Raw genomic sequence first — 21,389 nt, 5'->3', positions numbered from 1 at the left:
CTCACCATGAGTAGCCACGAGCATCCTCCACGCACAGGAGGGTCGTCGCGGCAGTCTCACTACCTGCACTCAGAACTCCGTGGTGATGCCCCATGACCGGAAGTGCCCCCCCGTGGGCGCGGACAAGGCGGGGCCGGCGGGCGGCACTTCCGGTACCCACGCGCCGCCGCCTCCTTCGCTGTCGCGCAGCTCGCGGCCGTCACTTTGTGTAGTGCGGGGGGGTCCCCGGTGGTCACAGCCCCCGCCCCCGAGTCCGTGTCTCGCTCCGGCTTGGCCGGGCCTCGGGCGCGCGCGCGGTGAGTGGGGCGCGCGGACGCGGCAGGTGCGCGCGGGCGGGACGCGCGCGCTGGGGGCGGTGGCAGCGGCGAGCCTAGCCGTCCTGGATGCCCGGGCGCTGGAGGCCTCGAGTGGTCATGGGGCGATCGCGGGGCTCCCGGGCCTGTCTTTGGATGGGTCGGAACTGCAGCTGCAAGAGCTGGATCTTCCAGGCCCCTAGGTACCCCCGTACCGGCCTGGGCCTCCGCGTCACATCACGGATGGCTTGACTCGCCCCCCACCCCGAGGGAGCATTCACTCCAGCGTGGGAGGGGGCGGACCGGAGACGACTGGCGCTGCACCTTTGGAAGGTGCGAGCGCCGCCTCCTCCAGTTCAGGGGCGGGAGCTGGGCGGGGGCCGCCTCCAACCCCCGGAGAGACACCTTCCGAGAAGGGCTGTCAGCACTCCTACCCGGGCTTGAGACGAATCCTAGGTAACCCCCTATAGGGAAGTAGAGGAGGGAAGCACTCTGTGTTGGCGTCCTAAAGCCGGCTTTGTGACAGTCAGCTTCGCCTGCAGATAGAGACTGACTGGGTGCCTATCTGCTAAGTCTGTTGCCCCCGAGGTGGGTGGGGCAACTCATCCCGCGGGTTGTTGGATTTGAGGGTGCCTCATGTGGACACAGGAGGGAAAGAGGAGGTGCAGGTACCAGCGAGGATCAGCTCACCTACTCAGCTTCAGTGGGTGGCATTAGCACTTTGTTTTGGTTCAGTGGCTACTGGCCGGTCTTGCGGGGAGGCTAGCTGGTCTGGTTGAGGAGCTTGATCTGGGGATCTCGGATGGCCTCCAGGAGTAACCCTGGAGAGTCAGGGCTCCGGAAACACGGCAGAAGGTGAGGATTGTAGAGAACAGGGAAGACAACCTGGACAAAAAAGTCCTGAAGGGCTTTGAAGTGGGGGGCACTGAGCTGCAATGAAGGTAACTGGATACAAGTGTGCATGCATATGCACGAGCACACACAGACATGCGCCTTCGCGTGGGTTCCCCTGGATTTGGAACTTTTTTGGAGATCCGGACTTTTCAAACTTTACCACTTGTGTTTGCAAACCCCCTTCTTATGGACAGGGCTCCGCCCCTTTTTGTGTCTGCTAAGTCCACTAAGGCTCTGAGTCCTCTAACGCTCCGGGAAAGAGGGGTTGGAGTGAAGCAGGGTTTTTGCATGACAAAGCCTTGAACTTGTCTCTTGCATTCTGATCTTGGGTGGGAGGTCAAGGGGAGGTGAGGAGAAAAGCTCTCTGGGGACTGATTGGCTGGGGGTGGGTGGGGGTGGGAATATCAGGGGAGGTGGGGAGCCCCCTGGGCCCGAGTTGTAGGCCTGTGAACTGACCTACCCCTGGTCAGACTGGTTTTCAGAACTTTTGTTAGGAATAGGCCTAGGTCAGAGTGCCTGAAGCGTCAGGCTTTTCTTGACTTCTGCTCTTTCTTCCTGTGAACTGCTAACCTTACAGGATTCTTGGGGGGGGGGGGGGGGGGGGCTCATTTGGGAGGGTTTGAGACAAGGTTTCTCTGTGTAGCCCTGGCTGCCCTAGAACTCTAGACCAGGCTGGACTCGAACTCACAGAGATCCAGCTGCCTCTACCTCCCTAGTGCTGGGATTAAAAGCGTGCACCACCACCACCCAGCAACCTTGGAGGCTTTTAATGGTTTCTTTCTCCTTGCCCTGACCTGACAAGCAGTTTAAGAGAGGAAGCTTTTGCTAGGCTCACAGTTTAAAGGCACAGACCATTGCTTGAGGTAGCTGGTCACATTGTATCCACAGTCAAGAAGCATACGGGGGAAAAATGTTGGTACTCAGCTCCCTTGCTTCTTTTATTCAGTCCACAACCCCAGCTCCGGGGATGGTATCATTCAGAGAGGATCTTCCCACTGTGATCAACCTGACCTAGAAACTCCCCCACAGATACCCCAGAGGCTTCTCATCTGTGATTCCAGATCCTGTCAAGTGCATAACAATAACCATCATTGGGCTAGTGCACGAATTTGATATTACCCACTGTCCTCTTTGGAGGCAGAGACTCGCCACTGCTTCTGGGGTGGATTTTAGTTTGATGTATCCTTCCCTCGGTCTGTGGTTGGCCTGCTGTGGAGTGACAGCTGAGCCCTGCCTCTGATTTAAAAAACAAAACAAACCGATATGTGGGTCATTGACTATGATCTTCGGGCCCTGTCTTCAGTAAGGTCTGGCGTGACTGCTGTGGGTCTGGCATGGGGACCCAGGGGGAAGAAAATGGGGACTCTATATCATCTTTAGTAAAGAAAACGTGGATGCTGCCTGGGAAGAGAGGTAGCCACGATGGGTTGCCTCCTCCTCCTCTTCTTTGTGAATAGTGTCTGTACAGTTTTGTGTGAGCATCTGTGCACGCACATGCATATACACAGTGTGAGTGTAGGTGACAGAGGTCGGCCTCAGGTCTCTGCTTTAGGCCCTGTCCACCATATTTGAGGCAATGTCTCTCTGAACCTGGGGCTTCCCAATTCCCATTGTCTGGCCAGCACTGCCAGGCATGGGTTTACAGATAGACAGTGCTGTGCTTGGCATTTTCCCCCCTCTTTTCCCCTCCAGCTGCTGGAGGATTGAACTCAGGTTCTCACGCTTGTGTGGCCAAGCACTTTGACTAACTGAATTTCCTCCACAGCTCCAGCTTTCTTTTCCTGGGTCCTTACAGACAATAGTCTGGCTTGCGGAAGTCTGCAGTTGCTGCCAAGGTGGTGACCAGTTGGGAGTTAGTTCTGTGGGTGTCTGGGTTCAGCTTGATCTACAGCCTTAGGCTTGAGTAAGCAAAGGCCTTCTCTAGGTCTGTGGTGGGTGGTGGTTGGGAAATCTCTCCCTGAGTGTTCTCAGTGCCCCTGGGTGCTGGCCAGGACGGCCCAAGGCGTGTGTGTTCTTACCCTTCAGGCAACTTCCAACCCTAAAGAGCCCTGGAGGGCTATGGTGGTCCTCTTAGGTCTAGTTTTGTGACTTCAGTCTTTGATGCAGTGCTGGGGGAATAGACAGTCACAGCAGAGGGGACTTCTGGATGTCAGGAGTCCCAGCCCTTGGACTGGGGGGATTGGCACGGGCAGGGACGCTCAGAGAGTTCTAGCTGCTAATGTACGGGATTCTTTTTATTTTGTTTTGACTTTTTGTCTGCTCATTTCTGTTTGCTTTCTTAGTGTATGGAGTGTGTCCCTGTTTATGTGTGTACAGGTGTGCGTGAATGTGTGTGGAGGCCAGAAGTCAATGCTAGGTGTCCTCAGTTGCTGTGTGGGCCACACTGGCTGGCCAGCGAGTGTCTCTGTCTTCATAGTGCTGGCATTATAGGCGTGTACCATCAGGCCCACCTTTGACATTCAGGGGAGCGAACTCAGGTTTTCATGCAAAGCAGGTGTTACCTCCCAAAGTATAGATTTTAATTAAATTTTTTATGTGTATAAGTGTTTTGCCTCCTTGTATGCATTATGTACTACTTGTATGTCTGGTGCCTACAGAGGGCAGAAAGGGCATAGGATCCCCTGGAATTGGAGTTACAGATGATTGTGAGCTACCATGTGGATTCTGGGAATTAAACTTATGCCCTCTGGAAGAGCAGCCAGTGCTCCTAACTGCTGAGCCATCTTGCAACCTCCAGAGCATAGGTTTGGAAGCAGATGTCTGAACAGAAAGGGGATGGGGTATAGGTGAGCCTGGTCGGAGCCAGCCGCTCAGGTGTGTCCATGGGAATACCAGGCACAGTGACTTCTCATGGCCCTGGGCATCTTTACCAGCATCCCGAGGCAGTGCTGTCCTCTGAGGTGGCTCCAGTGTCTGGTGTGGCCTGGCATTTCTGGATCTTTCTGGAACTTAGCATTCTGGGGTGGCCTGCCCTACTTTTGAAGATGGTCCCATTCAGGTCTGAGATACTAACAGGGCAGGTATGGAGTGTCATGATGGTGAAAGGTCATAGGAATGAATTCTTGAAAACCACAGTGGACCTACTGCTACTCAACAGCTAACAGTACTTGCTGCCAAGCCCGATGATCTAGTCTGATCCCTGAGACCCAGTGGGGAGGAAGGAGAGAAACTGACTCCTGCAAGGTGTCCTCCACCCTCCACACGTTTGACATGACATGCACCCCCACTCCACAAATAAATAAAATATAATTAAGAGAAACATAACTGCCCAGCGTTTGAGATTCACTGGACTGGTTCTCTGTAGACATGGACTGGATTAGTGGCTGTAGGACCCTTGGGGCTGTCCCCTTAGGCCCATGGCTCTAGGCGTCAGGCCAGGTGAAGCTGGACTGAGTCAGTGACATCGCTGGGGTAGTAGGACCCTGTGAGTCTCCAAGGTGATGACATTTCAGCCATTCTTATTCTCTTCTCCTTGAACTTGAAGGAGTGTCACCTTGCACGTCACCTGTGCTGACTTAGTGATGAGCGGGACTCTACCTTCCCAACTGGCTGAGATTTTCACAACACCCTGGAGTCAGGTAAAGATAGGCAGCAGAATGACCCCTGCTCATGGCCCTGTCTCTCGTTTGACTCCCAGGAAGGGGCCTGAGAGTTTGCTGACTGCTGGGCACTCTCTCCTTTCCCCTGACAAGACGAAGCAAGACACTCTTCCATCCTGCACCCCACCTGCCTCCCGCAGCTGCACAGGTGCCTGTGGTCTGACAGCGCCTCGGCCTGACCTGGCTCATGTGTGCTGAGGGCTGGGTAAGCTGCTCGTTCTTGCTTTCTATGTGGGACAGGCTGCCCCTTGTAAGTTACGCTCTTCCATCCGTACACATGGATCCCTGGGGCTCTGCTGACTGCGCTCCGTGCTTCTCCTTGAGGATAGATGGGTTGCGGTAATGGGTGACTTACCCAAGAACAGGTTGCAGCTCACACAAGACACATGGCTGCTTGTGAGGGAACAGAAGCCATGTCACAGAGGATTGTGGGGAGGAGCCCTTTGGGTGGGCTTTCTGGATAAATCACGTGCCAGTTGCACAGCCTGAGATAACAGACAGACCATGGTCCTCCCTCAGCCCTGGCGGCCTCCCCTGCAAAGTGTCTCTGTGTTTCAGGCCACACAGAGGCTCTCTCCTAGGGCTGATGGCCGCCCTTCACACTACTCCAGACTCCCGAGCTACCCAGCTGGAGCCTGCAGAAGATGGGTCAAAATGCGATGCTGACCCTGACGAGGATGGGGATGAGGAGGAGAAGGGGAGAGAGGAGGCACAGGGGGAGGAAAAAGCAGAAGAGGTAGTAGTGGAAGAGGAGGAAGTGGCCACACAGTTCCAGGAGGTGGAGGTGGAGGCTAACTCAGAGGACGCTGCTGGTGCCGACAGTGTGGAGGAGGGGCTGGCAAAGGAGCAGAGGCTGAGCTTGGGGACCCAGGAGCAGCTAAGCAACGGTGGTGATGTCAAGTCGCCAGTCCTTCAAGGGAAAGGTAGGAACAAGGATCCCACCGCTGCTGGGGGAAGGAAGAGGCTGGGGTCATGAGGGTGGGACTGGACCTGGGCCTAAAGTATGGGAGTAGCCGGGAGTACCACCCTGCTTGCCTGCGAGGCGCCACCGGCCCTAAACAATCTTCCTCTCAGCCCTGCAGGCCTCCCAGGTCTCACCTGCTATTCAGAATGAAGATCCAGAGGAAGAGGAGGAAGAGGAGGATGATGAGCATTTCCTGACTCAGGTGAACTGCGTATACACTGATCGGCCATGGTCTTGTGGCTCTTGAGTGAGGACAAGGCTTTCGTTTCCAGGACCCGGGTTTATACAGTTCTGTTCTCCCAGGTCTCTGGCCCTTCCCAGGCCATTACGTTGTTCTGAGTACTCTGGCTACCTCCCACTCAACTGTACTGGGCGTGGCTGTCCCCAGCCCACTCCCAAGTCAGGTTGGAGTCTTCTAGAATGACTGTCCCCTCCTGGGGTCTGTTTTCCTGCTATTGGGTCAGACATCAGTACCCACACTCAGTTTAGTTGGTACCACCCGTCCATCACTAACCTGTCAATATAGCCAAGGTATTTGCCAGGACTAGTCTGTGTGACACAGGAGGGGCCATGGTAAGAGGGGCCTGCCCTCTGAGTTTGATGGGTAGGAAATGGGTCCCTGTCACAGGGTGAGAGGCCTGAGAGACTGTTGTCCCATCAATAATGGGGTGCTGGGCCATGTCCCCACTATGTTTTCTTATCTCTTGGGGGTGTCGGAGAGAGAGCGTTCCCTCATCCTCTCTCCTGGGGCTCTATGTGCTTCAGGGGCTGGTGACTTTTGAAGATGTGGCTATGTACTTCACTTTGGAGGAGTGGGAGAGGCTGGATGTGGACCAGAGAGACCTCTACCGGGAAGTAATGCAGGAGAACTATGGGATCCTGGTCTCCTTGGGTAAGGAAGGACCCCGAGGCAGTCTGCGGTGAGATCTGTGGGGGCCCAGCTGTCGAAGAGCGCACTTGTTGGTTTTGGAGCAGTCAGCCCATTCTGGCCTCTGGGTTCGGAGGTCCAAACCAGGTGGAGACATGCTATGAAGCTGGTGGTCCACTCTGGCCTCTTAGCTGCACAAGCCCCAGAAGCCTTTAGGTGGGAGGAGAAAGTGTGGGTATCCTACTGGTGTGGGTGTGGAAAGCAGGGCTTCCAGGGTGGATCGTAGGATCTCTCAGAGCAGAGATGGGAAGGGCTGGTCCTCGAAGGGTAAAAAGCAAAAGATTTGGGTGTGGACAGGGATAGTCTGGACTCCATTGGGACAGCGACCATCTTTCCCTCTCCTGGGTAGGATACCCAATTCCCAAGCCGGATCTGATCTTCCACCTCGAACAAGGAGATGAACCTTGGGTCCCAGACAGCCCCCATCCCGAGGAGGGAGACATTGTCACTGGTGTCTACACAGGTAAGTGAGAGTCTTGAGGGGATTCTACTGGCAGGATTGCTCAGGCTGTGTCAGACTTGAGCCTTTACCAAGGCAAGCCCTCTGCCTCCCTGATGCTGCCGGTGCTCATGGGTGTGGGTGGCTGTGAGGAGACAGGAGGACACTGTGTGATGGCCCCTGCTATCACCTCAAGTCCTCAGCTTCACTGAGGTCTAAGGGCCAGTTTGTCCTTAGAGAAAGAATCTTAAGTGGCTTTGTTGTTGTTCTCATCTTGGAATCTGTGAAGTCTTTCAGTTTTGTTTTTCTATAAGTGAGGGGAGTCGGCAAGCTGGCATGGACACCTGCCAGACTGTCGGTGTGGCTTTCCACGTGCAGACTCACCAATTTTCTGACTGCCCCACCCATTTGGCCATTTCTTCATATGGTGCCCTTCAGTCCCTCCACTTCCTCCATAGCCGTCCAGCTTGTTTTTAGAGACAGGGTGTCACTGCTGTCTGAAGCTCCCCAATCGAGTGAGCTTGCTGGCTAGTGAGCTCCGGGGATCTGCCCATCTCTGCCCCTCCAGTGAGTGTGCGGCCACTTTGGTTTGGTTTCTGTATGTGTGAGTTGGGGATTTAACTCAGACGTTCAGATTCTGATCTGGGTGAGCACTTTCAAGCCTCCGGGAGAGTTCTGAGGTGATATGGATAGAAGGCATTGACATGTGGACTTCTCTGGGTGCCTCACACTGGCTCAGGCTCTGCCCATTCAACTCTGAGCCCCACTTTATTCATATGGAGAACAGAGTGTGAACTAAATCCACAGATTCCGGCCTGAGCATGCTGGATTCCTGAATGTGCCGTGGGGTCTGTGAGTGATGGAGGCCCTTGCCTGGGGGTGTCCCTCTTGAAGCTGGGGTGTTGTTAGCCCAGGGTGGGACATTGAACTAATTTGCAGTTATCATAGATGTATATTAAAATGAGAAGAGGAAAACCTTACTCTGGTAACATGCCTGTGCGCCATCAGTAGCTCAGTGAGGGGCAGCGAGGACTCCTTAGCCTTTCCCACGAGGCCCAGAAGTAGGTAGAGTTGCTTGAGGACCAAGTGGGAGGTGTGGTCCATTCATAGACACATTCAGAGAAACCGCTTAGAGAGAGCAGGGCACAGGCCAACAGTGGCCACCCTCGAGTGTAGGTTCAAGATGCGCCGTCGTGTGCCATTCTCTCGAAGGGTCCTTTTTAGTGCAGGTGACACCAGATGACAGGTGACATGTGGCTGTGCACCTGGATGGGGCTTGAACGCTCCTTGAGAGGACTAGTTAACTGGGCCAGTGGCTCTGTGCCTTCTGTGACAAGCCATGGTGTTGAGGCTGTAGGCCTGAGATGTTCCTCAGCCTGGCCCCATCTGCAGACAGTCAGTACAGGACCCATGAACATCTTTTAAAACGTTTTATCTTAAGCCCAGTGCTCAGGAAGCAAAGGCAGGTGAATCTCAGTTTGATGCTAGGCAGGGCTACATAGGGAGACCCTGTCTCAAGCATAACAAAACCCTTTATGTGTGAGGTCAGAGGTCAGTCCTCAGCATCTGCCTTGTCTGAGAGAGGGTGCCTTTATTTCCCAACACTACATAGGTCCCACTAGTGACCTGGGAGCTTTGTGGGGAGGGGGGTCTCCTGTCCCTCATAGGATGCCTGGGTTAGACTCGTGCTACAGTGTCTGGCTTTCCACTGGCTCTAGGGATTTGAACTCAGGTTGTCATACTTGCAAACACGTTACTCACTGAGCTATCCCCAGGTCATGTCTTTGATGTGTCACATGACTGCCCACAGGGGATGCAGATGGTGGGATCTGGGAGAGGCACTGGCACAGGGCAGCTCTCGGGTCTTCTGAGGACAGCCAGCGGCTGAGTGTCTGCCTCCCTTCTCACCCTGCCTGGCCTTTCATTCGTCTCTGTCCAGCAGTGCCACCTGGGCCCTGAGAGCGGCCGAGTCTGGCAGGACAGATTCTAACTGTCCCAAGACTGGCCATCTGGACTTCTAAATCAGCCTTGTTAGACAAGGCTCTAATTTGCCCTCCTCTGCCCCTTGTGAGCTCAGCTGGACACGATGTGTGGGCTCCCAGGCACATTCTTCACTCAGGTGTTGCCATCTTCTGTGTGATACTGAGTCCCACTTGCCCTCTTGCACTCTGTATCCTAGCAACCCTGGCCACCAATTTCTAATCTTCACTTCAGCAGTGTCTGAACCAGCTCACCCTCCTGACCCAGCTTCCATCCCATATGGTCCTAGAGAGACCCCTGCCCCTGGCTTAACCCTGTTTCCTGCCTCCAGTCTGCACCCGAGCAGAGAATCCAGCTGGAGAAGGCATGCCCTGAGGGCCACTGCTCTGGCTCCCCGTGTCTGTGATCGCCTGGCCCTTGGCTCTGGGACAGATCCTCCCCTAGCAATTGTCCTTTCAGCAGCCTCCAGAGGCTGTGCTGCCCAGAGCAGTACCCGGTCCTGTGGGGCCATCCCCACTCCCTCTGCTGAGGCCTCTACCCCTTTTCCTTTCTTGGTATGCGTATACAGGCGTGCGTGGAGGCCGGAGGTCAACATGGGAGCGGTCCCCTTGTTGAGGCTTTGGTTTCGCACTGGAATCTGGGGCTTGATGGTTAGGCTGGCTGGCCAGCGAGCCCCAGGAGTCCACCCAAGCATGCACTACTGCACCAGGCTTTTCACGTGGGTGCTGGGAAGTGAACTCAGGTGACTGTACTTATGTGGCAAGTGTCTACCCAGCCCTGTTTCTGAAAGGGAAGGATAGGAAGAAACACACCACTGAGGACTGAACCAGCTTACACATTGATGTTTAACAGATGGTGATGTAGTTTAAGAGGCAGTCAGACTCCAATAACCAGCAAGTGAGCACAGCCAGTGGGTCTGGAGCCCCAGATGTGATCCTTCCTAAGGAAGACTGATCTCAAAGTGCACACTGCCAACCTGCGGACAGCTGGGATCCATCTGGGCAGACACAGCAAGTACCAGTTATCTAGTAGCATAGATGAGCACAGGCAAGGGAGAGTGGCAAGGGGAAAGGGCTCTAAGCCAGGAGCAGGGCATGGACACCCCCAGCAGGCAGAGTCTGACGCACAGCTGTGAACAACTAGGAACCGTAGAGGGTCTCTTGGAGTTTCACTTAGCCATGCCCTGGAGGAAACCTGGATAGTAGAGTCCTCTGGTCCTAGCCAGGCACAAGGCGCTAAGCCCTGTCGTTTTTAGGTTACTGGGCTTAGTGCAGGTAGAAGGGAAGAAGTAAGGGAATGTCTGGCAGAGAGGCTGGCTTCTTAGCATCTGGGACAAAGGGGCTGACAGGTATCCAAGTGCTGGAGGCTCTGATGGGGTGAGGGAATGCTTACTCCTCCCAAATCCCCGTGACAAAGGCAGGCCTTGGGTCCTCTTAATACTTGGGCCTTGGTGCTGAATCCATACATTACTCATGAGGACATCAAGGCCAAAGCGTTGGTCTCTTAGAGGCCACTCACCAGCAACAAGGGGCAGCCCAGAGCCCATCCTAGGAGAAAGGCCGCCTGCTTCTAGACACGTCAGCGTGGCCAGCACTGCACAGAGGGCAGACGCCAGTGTAGAAGCTGGCTCCCTTCCCAGGCTGCAGTTCAGACACCTTCCTGGCAACCCTCAGTGAGGCTGCCCATATCCATAGACTTGGGCATCCTTTTGGTATGCCTCCTCCCTTGGGGACTGTCACCAATACAGGAAGGAACTCTGCCTGAGCTCATCTTCAGTTTCTGGGTCTAGGTGGAGATTTGGGGGGAGCATGAAGACAGGTACAGGTATTACTCGGGGACCTCAGACCTGGTTGTCAATGGAAAGAAAATGGCACCTTGATTGGGGACCCCTGTGCCTGCCATGCCTTGTCAGGATCCCTGGTTTTCTGTAACTGCTGACAGGCTGCCTCTAAGACAGCCAGCTTCCCCCCTCCATCCCCACTCCCCAGCCTTAGCCTTGGAGGGGATGGTCCTGTGCAGGGTCCCTGGAGTAAAGGAGCTGGGTCAAGGGCCCAGCTTGGCCTGTGCAGTTCTGGGGGGAATCCAACAAATTGGGGACTTAAGCCATGGGAGATCCCCTGGGGTGGATCGCAGTGGAACAAGCTAGTTTTGAGCTTATAAATCCCCAGCGTTATGCTTCAAAGGGACAAATCTGTAATACTCACACTGACAGCCACCATGAGAGAGAGAGAGAGTGATGTTTGCAGAAATGGGGGAAGCTGTGACAGCCCGCAATCCCAAGGGTTTCAGCTTCCTGCCCTGGCCCTCTTATCTTTCCCGAAACCTTCACCAGAGTCCGGGTGTCTCTAGCTCAGGACGTGGGCTGTAAAGATGTCCTTGTGGCAATGCTGTGTGACTTGTCTAGACAGTAGACTCTGAGCCCTGCCTCTTCCTGGAGGCCTAATCACCCTCACCCGTGGTCGGATCTCTGGGCAAACATTGGGTGCAAGGAGCCCCCATCCCTACTTCACTCCCCAGGGGTCTGGGTGTGACCCTCAGGGCCACCTGTTTGACTGCTGCCCTCCCCACTTCCTTCTAGCTGTGTAGAACATACCACACCCTCTGGGTTTGAGTGTCAATTCTCACAGCAGGCCTCTGGATCCTCACCTGAGGCTGACAGACTTTGGCTCTGTGTAAAGGCTGTTCCTCCAGATGGCACACTGCATGGTTATACCTGTAAACTTTGAGCAAACACCTTGAATCCAGGAATGAGGAACTAAAGCTGGTCTCCTTTAGGGTTCTCCCCTAGAAGCTCAGCAGCTTCCTGAGGTCTCACATGGGGTGGAGCCAGCTGACTTCTCCAGGGCTAGGGGTGGGGCTTCACCCTGCATCACCGGTGGCCTCCCTCACATCACTGAGCAGCAGCCATGCCAGCTCCAGAGGCAGTAGTGAGATCCCCAGGCCTTTTTCACGTAGTGGACTCCTCACAACAGCAGCTGTCCCTGCTGTTCCCAGACTCTGAAGCTCCTGGAGAGTCCTGGAGTCCAGGGGGTCGTATCCGTCCCCTACCATCAGCTTCCCCTGATTTCCTTGGGCTCTAGTTAAAAACTACACAAGCCTCTCACCAGAGCCCTGGGGATGTCTTTGTCAGCCAGCTTCTCTCTGCCCCAGGGCTGCTCCTGCCACCCCAGGTTTGGAAAGTTCTGGCTGAACAAAGAAGGGCAGCCAGCCAGCAAGCAACAGGGCCTCCGTCACTTCTTGTCCCTCTGGTGGCCACGTTGGCAGCTAGAGGTAAACTCAGCTTAAGAAATTTTCCATCTAAAACGTCTAAATTATATATTACTAGAATAGTGGGCGATTTAGTGTTACAGACTAAGCAAAAATAAAGTGCCCCGTTTTCTTGTTCTTTCATATGAACAGCCTGTGTATTCACATCTGTAGTTAGGCCCTCACCATTTTCTCTGCTTCATGGATGTGGCACTATGCTGTCTTCCCCAGTGAATGACACTAGTATACAGAACTTGGGCTGATGGAGGGCGAGACTTGACATGTGAAGCCAGCCCTGGTTTTTGAGACTTTCTGGCCCAGAACTTTGCCCTCAGAATCAAGTGGATGGGAGCTGAGGTGCTCTAACACCCGGACACTGTGGTGCAGGCGGTGTCCCTGGTCTCCTGGGTGTATCGTGGTGGCTCTGTCTACAGGCTCACTTCCTGAACAGGGCAGCCCTACAGACTTGATTCTAGAGCCCACACCATCCCCAGGAGGGCAGAAGAATGAGCCAGGGGTGTATCTCAGTGGAGGGGCCCGTGGCAGAAAGTTCCAGGAGTGCTCACAGTACACACAATCTCAGGTGCCCTGGGGTTTCTCAAATGCAGAGCTCAGAAAGTGAAGCCTGCCTGGGGTGACCCCACAGCAGGGGGAGGAACTCAAGACCCCAAATACACAGCTCCCAGGGCCTCGTTAAGGTGAGAGCCCAGAGGCTCTTCCGCGGCTAGCAGTTCCTGATTCTGCTGTCTAGAGTGGAAGAGAACCCCTGGCCACTGGTAAAGGCAAGGAGAGGGGACTTACTGAGGAGTAAGTTCCACAGAGGCGGGTCCTCCTGGCAGAGACATGGCTGGATGTGCCATGCTGGGTGTCTGGGGACTGCAGTGCCCCAGGTTTCACTCTGCACAAGTTTATCTGCTGATAAAACACCCACTTTGCAGGCTCCCGTCCTCCACAGAGTGACAAGCCCTAGAGAGACCCTGGCTCTCCTGGCCAGGTGTGCATGTTAGGCCTCCTCACTGGGGGAGGGGAGGCCAGCGGCTTTCCTGCCTTGGAGTTGGCCAGTACTAGCTATTGCATGCACCACCTCTGACTTGACTGAAGCAGGTCTCTTTTGTTTATTCCAGTTTTCTTGCCAAGCTCCTGTGCCCTCACCCTCTTGTCTCTTCACCTTCAGGAGCCTGGTTCTGGAACGATGACATAGAGGACCATGAGGAGGAAGACGATGAGGACTTCCTTGCTGAAATGGCAGAGGAGGAGAACGAGCCCCCAGGGCTGTGGTCTGCTGCCTATGGTGTGGGGGACGTGCCTGGGACTTGGGGTCCCGACGATTCAGATTCCGTTCAGACTCCAGACGGTTGGGGACCCAGCCCAGGCAGCCTCGGTATCCTGGCTGAGGAGGTTGAAGCTAAACATTTCCTGTCTGGCCGGGAGCCTGGGGAGAATTTTCTGGCGCCCTGGACATTTCCCGCAGCAGCTGTCCCCATCGGATGTCCGGAGACCACTTGCGACGTGTGCGGTAAAGTGTTCCTTCACCGTTCGCGCCTGGCCAAGCACCAGCGTTACCATGCGGCGGTTAAGCCCTTCGGCTGCGAGGAGTGTGGCAAGGGCTTTGTGTACCGTTCGCACCTGGCCATCCACCAGCGCACTCATACCGGCGAGAAGCCCTTCCCGTGCCCGGACTGTGGCAAGCGCTTCGTCTACAAGTCGCACCTGGTCACGCACCGGCGCATCCACACGGGCGAGCGGCCCTACCGCTGCGCCTTCTGCGGCGCGGGCTTCGGGCGGCGCTCCTACTTGGTAACCCACCAACGTACGCACACGGGCGAGAGGCCCTACCCGTGCTTACACTGCGGCCGTAGCTTCAGCCAGAGCTCAGCGCTCGCTCGCCACCAGGCTGTGCACACCGCCGATCGTCCTCACTGCTGCCCGGACTGCGGCCAGGCCTTCCGCCTGCGCGCTGACTTCCAGCGGCACCGGCGCGGCGGCTGCACGGAACCCGGCAGTGGCGAGGGTGCGGGGATGGCTCCCCACGAGATAGAGATGGCAATAGCAGCTGTAGCCACAGCGGAGCCAGAAGAACTGGAGGCCAGGCCCGAGGAGACCAAAGAGCCCGGGACTGATGTGGCAGACGGAGACACAGAGGCTGAAGCCAGAGAGGACGAGGAGGTGGTAGCTGCGGCGGCAGAGGCGACGGTCCCCGACAGCAAGAAGGACCCTGAGCCAGACAGGCCGTTCCGTGAGATGGGCAACGGCCTGAGTGGGGGCGAAGGGCCTTCCTCGCACCCGCTCGGCTTCCATTTTCCCATGCACCCCAAGTCTTGGCTGCATCCAGGCAGCTTCCCCATACTGGGGTTCCCCGAGTTCTCCGAACGGCTGCAGGTCGACGGGCGTCATCTCTCCCGCTCCCTGGGCCCCCCGCTGTCCCTGGAGGGTGCGGGGCTGGCTTGTGACCCGTTCCGTAGCACGGGCCCCGGAGTCGGGACGGATGGTGGCTTGCGAGCGTTCGCGCCCACCGTGGGGTCGCTGCTGGCGGAGCCCGCGCCCGCCGCGATGGCAGAGGAGGAAAGCCCGTGGATCTGCTCCGACTGCGGCAAGACGTTCGGGCGGCGCGCGGCGCTAGCCAAGCACCAGCGCTACCATGCGGGCGAGCGGCCGCACCGCTGCGCCGACTGCGGCAAAAGCTTCGTGTACGGCTCGCACCTGGCGCGCCACCGGCGCACGCACACGGGCGAGCGGCCATTCCCGTGCCCGGAGTGCGGCGCTCGCTTCGCACGCGGCTCGCACCTGGCGGCGCACGTGCGCGGGCACACGGGCGAGAAGCCGTTCGTGTGCGGCGTGTGCGGGGCGGGCTTCAGCCGGCGCGCGCATCTCACCGCGCACGGGCGCGCGCACACGGGCGAGCGGCCCTACGCGTGCGGCGAGTGCGGCCGACGCTTCGGGCAGAGCGCGGCGCTGACCCGGCACCAGTGGGCGCACGCCGAGGAGAAGCCGCACCGCTGCCCTGACTGCGGCAAGGGCTTCGGCCACAGCTCGGACTTCAAGCGGCACCGGCGCACGCACACGGGCGAGAAGCCGTTCCGCTGCGCCGACTGCGGCCGAGGCTTCGCGCAGCGCTCCAACCTCGCCAAGCACCGACGCGGCCACACGGGCGAGCGGCCCTTTCCCTGCCCCGAGTGTGGCAAGCGTTTCTCCCAGCGATCGGTGCTCGTGACGCATCAGCGCACGCACACGGGGGAGCGGCCCTACGCGTGTGCCAACTGCGGCCGGCGCTTCTCACAGAGCTCGCATCTGCTCACGCACATGAAGACGCACCGCGGGCAGGCGGGCACACAGATGCAGAACACCGCCGCCAAGGCCCAGGCGCCTGCCAAGACGCCGCCGCCCCCACCGCCCCCGGGCTCGGGCACCGGGTCAGGAACGCTGCTCGAGTTCGCCGGCGGAACCAGCTTCGGCTCCGATCCTGCCGCGTTCGCTGGGCCCTCGGGTGCCTTTGAGGAGAGCGTCTTGTGAGGCTGGTCGAAGCGCGCGGAGCCCTCCCGCTCTCGAGGCGGGCTGAGGATTCCCAATCTTGGGTGCTCTTGGGCCCTAACGCCCCGAGCTTCAGATCTCGCTTGGGTGCGCACAGGCTGCCACCCTGGTCAAGAGCGCCCATCCCTGGATCTGTGCTGCAGAGTTAGTGGGCAAAGCCAATTCGTTCATCACGGATTCAGATTCAGGTGGCCCGTAGGGTCAGTGGCTTAGGAGTCTGTCACTAGGCTTTCTGAGGAGTGATGAGGAAGCCCTATCATTGGGAGAGGGTGAGAGAGGTCATCCAGCTGCATCCGGGTTTCTTGGAGGGTTTGGCTTCTTCTCAGTCTCCTTAGGAGTTTCAGGGACCGTCTTCCGGTCACTCGGGTGTGTCCAGTAAGTTTTAAGAACATGGTTCATGGCAGGCAGGAGCCTCACTAGGTTTTGGGGGGATGGAGATGTGAACAGGGGAAGCTTTTGTTCTATCGACTGGGTATTTGTTTCCATCTTTGTATGGCCTGAAAACTGGGGAGGTGTTGAAAAAGCAAGATACCAAATGCGTAATCAGGTTGCGGATGTTGGCTAGGTCCCCAGGGAGTTGGAAGCCTTATTTGAGAATCCTTACTCCAACCCCATCGAACACTGGCTACAAGGTGCGTTTTGGTAGTGGAATCCCCTCCAAGCTTGTTGGTGCTCTATAGAGTGGCTGCAAGCGGCACACATGGACATCTTTGGAGTGCCTGGTGTGGGCTCGTACAGACCTGGTCTCCAGACGAGTTCCCTAGCAGCGCCCTCCGCCGGAGCAGGTAGCTGCGGAGCCCTGTGCTCAGCCTTTCACAGCACTGGGATGGGTTCTGGAAACTTACCCTCAGCTTATAATAAGGGCCCTTTATCCTCTGCAAGACTCTTAACTCTGCTGTAATCACCGTACACTAGAAGCAGGTAGCGTTCCTGCCGTGGGTGGGTCCATGCTTACAGAGTGATTGGTGGTTTGCACAGTGGTTGTCCACCTAAGGTATCATGTGGACCTGAGCTCACAACTTACTATGCAAGGCTCTTGCACAGTGGATAGCTAACTCTCCAGCCTGGACTGCTGGCGTCTAAGATGTAGCACACACAAGCCCCTCCCACCCTCCATGAATTCTGGGCCAGTGTGACTGGGGGCTAAAGAAGAGAGATTTCCACCCAACTGCGTTCCCTTTTAGACCTAGATCCTTTGTTGTAGTGTAGACACGCCCTTGGAGCCCAAGAGCTAACGTGCAGGCTGCTAGGTGCTGGGTGGGTAGTCCATGGGTGGGAGGAGCTGGGGTGGTGAGGGTCAGAAGGTAGCCTGGCCAGGTGACGTGAAGTGGGAAGGCATGGGTCCTGATTGCTCAGCAGTGGTCTCTCTGTCCCATTTTTTTATGCTCTTCCCATGTCTTCTGGGACATGAACTTCAGAAAAAGCCAGGGCAGGGTGCACTGGCGGGGCACCAAAACCATTCCTCTTATTCCCCAGCGGTTTCCACTCTGCCCCTCTGCTGTGGGCAGGAGGACCTAGCTTTAATAAAGATGAAGAAACAAGCTTTGGGACTGGACTCTGCTTTTGCCCCACCTTGGTTCCATCGTGTCCATCTCTTTTCTGACTTGTTTTCCCCTTCTAGAAGCACCTGGCACATCATGGATTTGGCCTGTGTCAACCCCTCCTTCCTGGGATACCTCACACTGCCACACATGGGACATGACGGGGATTCATTCAGCTAACCCGAGTTTAAAGAGAGGGCCTGATCTTTCTCAGAGTGCAGCCCCATGCTTTGGCCTTTCCTCAGGGGTTCCAGTACTGTGCTGTTTATCTACTCCAAAGCCACAAAGGCATGGCCATCCCCAGGAGTTCCCAGACAACTCCCTTTAACCTGGCTTTTTCTTATTCGGTCTCTGTGATAGGATTTTTTCCCAATGGGTTTGAGAATATGCAGATGTGATTTGAGGCTTCAGAATAAAGGAAACCAGTATCTCCATTAAAACAAGCAGTTGGGCAGGGGATGTAGCCCAGTGGGTACAGTGCTTGCCCAGCATTCAGCTTTTCATCCCCAGAACCCCACAAACCAGGCATGGCAGAGCATGCCTGTCATGTCAGCATTTGGGGAGACTACCTCAAACAAACAAACAAAAAATACCCCGGATTTTAGGAGGTAGATGTAAGGATGGAGAAGACATAAGGATGGATGACCACTCAGATCTTAGCCTACTGAGAAAGGCCAAGCAATTCTTTGATAAAGCTTACCATTGATGTGCAGCTGGAGTTCTTTTGTTGTGGGGTAAGGAATCCCCAATCCAACAACTGCCTCAAAGTCTTTATTACCTGTGAAATGTGACCAACCAAAGGTGACAGTTGGAGGATCATCATGTCTGGGCATTCTCTCCTCTGCCTACCTGTTTTTATCTTTCTCACGTCCCTGTTTTCTCAGCCTTTTTTTTTTTTTACTTTATCTCTATTTTACCTATTTAGACTCTGCTCTCGCTCTCTTTCCTCCCCCCTCTTAATTTTCTGTTTATGTAATAAAGTGGTTTTAGATTTTTAGTTATATCAAAGTTTTATCTTCCTTGTTCATTATTTCTCTCCAGATTTTAAGTTATATATGAATTGTGAAACCTCCAACAGTATGAAAATATCAAGTTTATCTTCATGTCCCTAACAAGACTCATCCCATCCAATACCTGGGCTCCTGTTCATACGCACATGTCTATATGGAAACAGTTCAGGACAAAAACATACTTTAGATACCGTTCAGCAGCTTGTTTTTTTCCCCACCTCAAAGCGTACCGAGTACAGTTGTGCATGGTGACACATAATGCCTGTATCCTAACACTTGGGAGGCAGTGGAGGAAGATCTCAGGTTCTAAGTTCCAGAGTGTGTTGTAGTCTAAACAACAGGAGGTCAAAGAGATGGCTCAGCAGTTAAGAGCACTGGCTGCTCTTCCAAAGGACCTGGGTCCCATTCCAGCACCCACATGGCAGCTTACAACTGTCTTCAACTCCTGGCTCTGCAGACACAGGGAACGTATGTGGCGCACTGAGCACCCCCCCACACACACACAAAAGCGACAGACAACTTATGCTGAATTTGCTTCATCCACATTCCTTTCTACTTTCCCCATCCCACACGTTTTTCATTTCACCTGTTACAATTAGAACATGTGTCTCTTGGTTTTTTCTTTTGTTTTTAATTTGTGTGGCTAGACAGACAGCTCGGTAGTTAAGAGCACTGGTCACTCTTCCAGAGGAACCAGATTCGGTTCCCAGCACCCGTATGACTCACGGTCAGGTGTAACTCTGGTTTTAGAAGATCTGACCTCTCTTCTGACCTCTGAGGGCTCCTGTATACATTATTCAAACATAAAAATTTAGAAATTTTGTATGTATATGAAAATGTGTGCAGGCATGTGCATGCAGGCTTGAGGCTGATGGTAGGTAGCTCCAGTTACTTTCCACCTATTTTTTTGAGACAGGGTCTTTCACTAAAGCTCTCCAATTTGCTGGCAGGCTAGTGAACCCCAGGGGTCCTCCTGTCTCCCCAGCTTGGGGAACAAACAGATTCATGTTTGCATGGCAAACACTTTATCAACTGAGCTGTTTTTCCAGAACCTTGACTGTTTCTCTAAAAGGTTGTATAGAAGGGAAAGGCTTTGCTAGACTCCAATTCAGGTGCTCTCCAGTGCCCGTCTGTTACTCTTTCCTAAACTGCTTCAGCTGCTCTGTAACCCTTGCATCTAGGCCATCTCCAGCTTCAGGTGGCAGCAACAAGCCCATTGGCTGTGCAAGCCTATCATTTCCACAAAGCATCATAAACTTTAATCCAACGGGGGGGGAGGAGGGGAGCGCCGCTGGAGAGATGCTCACCTGCTAACACTTACCGCTATTGCAGAGAACCCAGGTTCAATTCCCAGCAGTCAGGTGGTGGCTAACAATCATGTGTAACTCTAGTCCCAGGGGACCCCAAAATCTTCACTCGCACGGGCTTCTGCCCGCATAGTGTGCACACATACACTCAGGTGTGCACACACATAACATAAATGGATTTTTAAAAATCCAATGGATGGATTTTGCTTTTTCCATTTTCACGTGAGCGTGTGTGTTTGTAAGTTCGTAGTAACACATTTGGGGTTGTGCACACAGGTAAGCCAGAATCGATGTCTGGAATGGTCTCTTCGACATCACTCAGGCAGGCTCTCTCCCACTGTTTTGGCTAGCCAGCCTGCTCCGTGGATCTCGTCTCTGCCTGCTGAGGCTGGAATTCCAGGTGGGCCACCACGTGCTCTTGCATTTAAATGGGTTTTGAGGACCTGCACTCTGTTCTACTTGCAGAGCAAGTGCCTTAGCCACTGAGATCTCTCTCCTGTCCAATTTGTTTTACCACCCTTTGAGGTCTGAAGAGGGGTCAGATCCCCTGAAACCAGAGTTACAGATGGTTGTGAGCCATAGCTATGTGGTAAATTTCCTTGTACATTTAAAGCAGAAGCACTCTATAAAGCTTGCCATCATTTGGGGAGGACAGTCATGTGACTTCCTGGCTAGAGCTGGACTGCAGCTAGGTGAAGAGATGACAGGAATGAAGAAGGGTACATACCATGCACACACAATGGTCCTGGTGGTAGCACATCTTCACTGTTTCTTTACATGAGTATTGTGGGTTGAGGAGATGGCTCAGTCAGTGACGTGCCTCTTGTACAAGCAGGAAGACCTGGGTTCTGATCTTTGAAATCCGTGCACAATGATATATGCCTGTAACCCAAGTTATGGGGGTTGGGAGTAGACAGGTGGATCCCTGAAACTCACTGGCCAGCCAATTTAGGTCCAGTGAGACCTGACTCAGAAAATGATGGAGAAACACCGAGCATCCACCTTGGGCACACACCACCAGACACACACAAATGTACATTGTGTCATCAAGTTATGACATAATTGTGGGAAATTCGTGTGTGGATGTGGCTGTTTATTCCAGGCTGGCCTGGGCCTCTTAATTGTCCTGCCTCCAATCTTCCAAGTGCTGGGAATACAGGCATACAGCACCATGCTTGCTGTAGTTACCATTTCAACAAATATACTACCAACTTTTTGTCCCAATACCTAACTAAACCACCTACCAGACTTTAAATTTTTGTTACGAGGTATACTCAGTATTATACAAGGACATGGGGAGTGGGAAGAGATGGGCTACCAGGATAATTCTCTGTAAGTGAACAAAACTAGATCCTTACCTCACATCACACACTGCCAGATGTAAGCAATGGTCCATGTGCAGGTTAAACTACCCCAAACAAATGCTAATGTATTAGAAAACGGGAGCAGACCTGATGACTGTCTCCAAAAATTAATTCCACAAGTCAAGCTGGTTCTGGTGGCTCACATCTGGACTTCCACACTTGGGATAGTAAGGCAGGATTACCACGAGTTCAAGGCCTGCCAGGGCCACAGTGCAACACTTGTCTCTCAAAACAAGGCCTCAGTTGGCAACATGCCTGCCTCACCATCATGAGGCTGAGTTATTCCCAGAACCCAT

The 21,389-nt window shown here is 54.6% G+C and overlaps 1 protein-coding gene across 2 annotated transcripts; it reads left to right on the top strand.

Annotated features, from left to right (window-relative positions):
- The first annotated feature begins 2 nt into the window (after nt 1-2).
- On the top strand, nt 3-18,403 carry Znf316 (zinc finger protein 316). 2 transcript variants are annotated; one of them, XM_041677981.1, is made up of 7 exons: nt 3-296; nt 4,825-4,991; nt 5,345-5,709; nt 5,861-5,952; nt 6,516-6,642; nt 7,028-7,141; nt 13,518-18,403. In XM_041677981.1, exons 3-7 carry the CDS (start codon nt 5,373-5,375, stop codon nt 15,851-15,853), a joined length of 3,006 nt encoding a protein of 1,001 aa, XP_041533915.1. In that variant the 5' UTR covers nt 3-296; nt 4,825-4,991; nt 5,345-5,372; the 3' UTR covers nt 15,854-18,403. The 2 variants fall into 2 exon arrangements, with proteins under 2 accessions (XP_041533915.1, XP_041533916.1); XM_041677982.1 differs by lacking the exon at nt 3-296 and adding an exon at nt 334-626.
- Nucleotides 18,404-21,389: the final 2,986 nt, after the last annotated feature.

The sequence above is a fragment of the Microtus oregoni genome, unplaced genomic scaffold (assembly GCF_018167655.1).
Source record: "Microtus oregoni isolate MIOR12 unplaced genomic scaffold, Mior012 000029F_ref0000214, whole genome shotgun sequence".
Classification (NCBI taxonomy): Eukaryota; Metazoa; Chordata; class Mammalia; order Rodentia; family Cricetidae; genus Microtus; species Microtus oregoni.
The sequence above is the reverse complement of the archived record's forward strand: the minus strand, read 5'-3'. Positions and strand labels throughout refer to the sequence as shown.

Excerpts from the sequence above, each read along its gene's own strand:
- Znf316 (XM_041677981.1), top strand. The coding sequence starts at position 5,373 with ATGGCCGCCCTTCACACTACTCCAGACTCCCGAGCTACCCAGCTGGAG. Across the intron at positions 5,710-5,860 it reads GCCAGTCCTTCAAGGGAAAG|CCCTGCAGGCCTCCCAGGTC; the intron begins GTAGGAACAAGG and ends TCTTCCTCTCAG. Across the intron at positions 6,643-7,027 it reads TGGGATCCTGGTCTCCTTGG|GATACCCAATTCCCAAGCCG; the intron begins GTAAGGAAGGAC and ends TCTCCTGGGTAG.